General features: G+C 38.4%; 1 protein-coding gene across 1 annotated transcript in view; it reads left to right on the top strand.

Annotated features, from left to right (window-relative positions):
• The first annotated feature begins 2,579 nt into the window (after window positions 1-2,579).
• The window catches only part of trappc6b (trafficking protein particle complex subunit 6B), a 19,338-nt gene continuing 16,906 nt past the window's right edge, over window positions 2,580-5,011 (top strand). Inside the window, exons 1-2 of the mRNA XM_005948029.2 lie at window positions 2,580-2,797; window positions 2,875-2,942. Of these exons, the coding sequence (XP_005948091.1) occupies window positions 2,720-2,797; window positions 2,875-2,942 (146 nt within the window). The 5' untranslated portion in view covers window positions 2,580-2,719. The remainder of the gene's footprint in view (window positions 2,798-2,874; window positions 2,943-5,011) is intronic.

The raw sequence follows: 5,011 nt of genomic DNA, 5'->3' as shown, positions 1-5,011 counted from the left end.
TATTGTAGATTCTAGTGATGGCCCGCTTGAAGCTGAAGCTCCGGTGCGTGTGTCAAAAAAATCAACACACTGCTTCAGAAGCACTGTGTCGAAGTTTGACTCGTTTGGCCAGAGTCACATGATCAGTGACGTCCGAAGCTTCATTTAGAGCCTAACTGCTTCGGTGTCTGATTCAATGGTTTATAAGGAAGTGAATCATTCACGGGATTTGTGGAGCGTTTTGATGGTGACAGCGAACCACTGATCATTCCACTGAGAGATTTGGAGCCAGTGAGGAATAGAGGAGGTTCTGTTGTGTGGGAGAATTTTGAGTTGATTTTTGTCAATCGGGTGGGTTTTCCAGCTTTGTGTTCTGGTCATTTGCTTTTGTTTTGTGCGTGTTTATTATATCTGAAAGTGGGAAAAAGGTAAAATGTCAAAAATCTGCTTCCATAATATAAATATCATTAAATAACTTTAGAAAAACTTCCACTTGACTCTTTACATGTAATGTTATAAAAATATATATTTTATTGTTTAATTAATCTGAAAATGTTAGTCTGCCAAATGTGCAGCAATTGAATTTATTTATTCTCTTTAGCTGATAGTTTGTAGGGCCCAGGTAGACTGTATAACTGCATCTCTACCAGTTTCTCTGCACTCCAGCCTCCTCTGGGTCATGTGAAGGGATTTTCCTTAAGGCAGGAGAAATTATCTCCACGAAAAGGAACAGGTTCGGCCATCGCACACTAGAACAAATTTTCTTTTTAAATAAAAATGAGAAAGGGTTACCTTAAATGCATCATGTTTTTAATTTGCAAGTTCATAAGCATTTTCCTTTTCCATTTCACAATCAATTCTACCCCCAGGTCAAAAATATGTCTGGGGAAATTTCCCTAATATAATATTATTTATAAATACACCTGTCTAGCGATTGATTGCATAAGTGCATGGAGGCAGGACCTCAGAGCAGAAGCGTACTCCATAATGTGCTGTACATTATTATATGTATATTATATGTAACGTGGTATTTTTCAATTATTGCATTTACCTACATCAAGAAGTCACAAGCAAAGAAAGACCACACCATGGTGCATGTTTAAACAAGGAGAGTTTACTGGTCAAAACTATTTATTAAACAAATAAAACACATTTTTTAACCACCAAAAAATACACAAATACACGTTCAAAGCAACACAACAGCGGCCCAATATCAGACAAAACTCCACTCTGTAGAGTAGGCAATCGTAATGAAGCAGTTGGTTTTATTTTGTGGATTCAAGCTGCTCTTCGTGTTTTTGGCCACCAGATGTCACCAGAGAGGACTGTGTTGAAAAGCTTCGAGTAATGAACCGTTTTTCAATACAAGCTTCAGTGCTTCGGAAAGCTTCATTTGGCCATCACTAGTAGATTCACTCTTCCCAGTCTGGTGCAGGTCTACAATACTTTTCCTCGTGTCCTTCGAAAGCTCTTTGGTCTTGGCCATGGCGGAGTTTGGAGTCTGACTGTTTGAGGCTGTGGACAGGTGTCTTTTATACAGATGATGAGTTCAAACAGGTGCCATTCATACAAGTAACGAGTGGGGGACAGAAAAGCTTCTTACAGAAGACGTTACAGGTCTGTGAGAGCCAGAGATTTTCCTTGTTTGAGGTGACCAAATACTTATTTTCCACCCTAATTTACGAATAAATTCTTTACAAATCCTACCATGTGGATTCATGGATTTTTTTTCCACATTGTGTCTCTCACAGTTGATGTGTACCTCTGGTGCAAATTACTGACCTCTGTCATCATTTTAAGTGGGGGAACTTGCACAATCGGTGGCTGACTAAATACTTTTTTGCCCCACTCTATACAGTGTAAACAAGGCTGGAACCTAACTTGAGCCTTGAGGTACATCATAATTAAGAGGGGCTATTTTCGAGCTGTAGGGACCACTGTTCACATAAAAAGTCCTTCCAAATAAATACGACCAAAACCACTGAAGAGCAGACCTTTTAAGCCAGCAAGTGATTCCAGCTGTGACAGGAGGAGGTCAACTGTGTCGGCCTCTGTCAGGTCCAACAACAAGAGGGTAGCAGGGCTGCCAGAATCCAGAGTTAAGAGAATAACGTTAAAAACCCTCAAACGTCAACAGTAATTCATTGACTTGAGCAGCACTGTGCCACTAAATGAACATGTTGTCATTTCCTATTGTAGGCTGACAAGGCACGTGATAAGTGCTACATCTGAATACCTGTTAATGACAAATACATTCATTTCTTGAAAAATCTACTTCACTCAGTTTATTATGTGACTGATTTCGAAGTAATTTTTCCCCATGCTGCAAAGCTGCAGATATTTATTTCAGTATTATTCGTATAGCAACTTACAACCAGTAACAAGCAGCAATTGGTGACACTGGGAAGAAAAAACAGAGAGCACTATTCTTTCCAAAGATGAAGTAACATATTTAATCTAGTACACCTTACACACATGTCCTAACACTTAGATGAATATCACTAATTATAACAATACTGGGGAGAATAATAATATTTTCTGCCAGATAACACTCCGGGCCAGCAGGTGGCGGTAATAGACTAGCGGCATGTTTATTTTCCTCAAGAGCAACAAGGAAGCAGAAGTAGTTGTTTATGCTAAATGTTTGTAGCTGTTCGACTTTATGTGAAGGGATATGATTCCTGGTCTCACACTGATTTAACCACTGACAACGTCGTTAGCTGGCTCTAGAGCAGGAAGAATGGCAGACGAAGCTCCTTTCCAGTTATTACACAGCGAGGTGATACAGTACATTTACAAGTCAGCAGAAGGAGAGACGGTAAGAAGCTCTCAGTAGGAGTTTAGTGACCTATTTGGTGTTGTTGTTAATGTTTCTGTCTTTTATCCTGTATTTAGGAGAGTGGGAGAAATGTCACTAAATTGGAGAATATTGGATTCAGAGTGGGCCAAGGGCTGATAGAGAGGTAATAACCTTGACTGCTGCAAACATGCATGCCGTTTACTTCGACAAATCAAAGCACTACATGTACAAAGCCTGATTTACAACATGGATTCCCATTCAGAAAATGCAATCGAAATGCACAGCTGTAGGTGGGGGGCCATTAATGAACCATTAATGAACACAACAAAAAAAACAAAACAAAAAAACCCCCAGAGTCTCTGGGGTTCAGATCAGTCGAGTCGGCTGGCCAGTCAGGAAACAATATTACACTCGTGGTGTTGTCTTTAGAGCACCAGGGTGTTTAAAGTCAACTTCATGATTTATCGGTCAAAAGTTGCGAAAGAAAAATGTATGAAGACTTAAAATATCATGTGACATTTAACACTATATTGCCGAAAATATTTGGTCATAAACCACATATGAACATGAGTGATATCCCATTCTTAATCCATACGGTTTAATGATGGTGTTGACCCACTCTATGCAATTATAACAGCTTCAGTTCTTCTGGGAAGGCTTTAGAAACCCATTCCACGAAGCTCTCAAAGCACTGTTCTTGAGCTGATCTGAAGGCCACATGAAGTTTGGAGGTCTGTAATGACTGACGTTGGCAGCCTCTGCTCATTATGCGCCTTGCCATTCACTGCTCTGTGAGTTTATGTGGCCGAACACTTTGTGGCTGTGTTGTTGTTGTTCCCAGCGCTTCTACTTTTTCTAATATCACTAACAGTTGAATGTGGAATAGTTAGCAACGAGGAAATTTCATGACTGGGCTTGTTGCACAGGTGGCATCCCATCATGTTATCAGGCTGGAATTGAGAGATCCTGAGAGAGAAATATTTGTAGAAGCAGTCTGTATGCCTGAGTGCTTGATTTTATATACATGTGGTTAGAACACTTGAAGTCAGTGATTTGAACGGGTGAGTGAATACGATTGGTAATGTAGCGCATAGGAATTCTAAATATCAATTTGGATATTTTTGTTACTTTGGACTAGGGATGGGTGATATATTGAATATACTCAGTATTAAGCTGTCTGCATGTAATTCACCATGACTTTTTTTCTCTCCCACACGTTGCAAATGCGTCATTAAGCCTCTACATCACATTTTTGTGTATGTTATAAGCACAAAAGAACACCTTTTTAATTTCAATTGTTTTATTTTCTCTCGTGAATTCTTGCTTGATGCACTTTTTTGTTGCTGTGATCAGCAGTTTCTAAAATACTCAAACCAGCCCCTCTGGCACCAAGAACTGTGCCACATTCAATGTCAGTTTTCTTCCCCATTCCTGTGCCCAGTTTCAGTTTGATTTGGTGCCATTATATTGGCTGATTAGATACTTACCCTAATGAGCGGTTGAACTATTAAAATATGTTAATGTTAATAGTTATGTTAATATGTTAAAACTGTTAAAATAAAAATTTTAATTCATTCAGATTTTTTTGTATTCAAAGTAGAAACAAATATATTGAATGGTCGATTTGAATGAGTATACCAGTGCAATTTTAGGCACTATATGGTTGAAAATAACTTTTATTTTTGGAGGTTATTTAGACATATATTGTGTATCATGATATTGGATTTTCCTCAAATCACCCATCCCTACTTTAGACAAGGATCAGAGTCAAACCTTCATAAAATGTCTTTGTTTGCCAACACTTGTGAAATTATGTATAGGCATTCTAAATATCACATTGAAATACCACATCATATTTGATCTATGATTTCTCTTTTACATTTTACATTTGCCTTTCTTTCAAGTTGACCCCAACATGTGTTAAATTTTTAAAGAAAGAGAAAGAGCTGCCTAGTTGATAGACATCACATTATGACCCACCATCTAATATTGTGTTGGTCCCCAACACAATATTAGGTGTGGGGGACCAACACAGGGGAAGTGAACACGGAATAAACTTGTCTGCTTTCGCCATCTCACCTCATTATGAAGATGATAAAATGGTGAGTACAAATCTCTGAAGAGCATAAAAGATGCCGCCCAAAATTGGTTCTGTTCATCTGGACATAGTGTTTTCAGTGGGAGAAACATTTTGTCTTTTTTTTTTTTTTTTTTTTTTTTAAACAGCTTTTT

Source organism: Haplochromis burtoni, unplaced genomic scaffold, assembly GCF_018398535.1.
Source record: "Haplochromis burtoni strain Fernald_Lab_line unplaced genomic scaffold, NCSU_Asbu1 Contig_566, whole genome shotgun sequence".
NCBI classification, from domain to species: domain Eukaryota; kingdom Metazoa; phylum Chordata; class Actinopteri; order Cichliformes; family Cichlidae; genus Haplochromis; species Haplochromis burtoni.
Note: the sequence above shows the minus strand (reverse complement) of the source record. Positions and strands in the feature narration are given on the sequence as shown.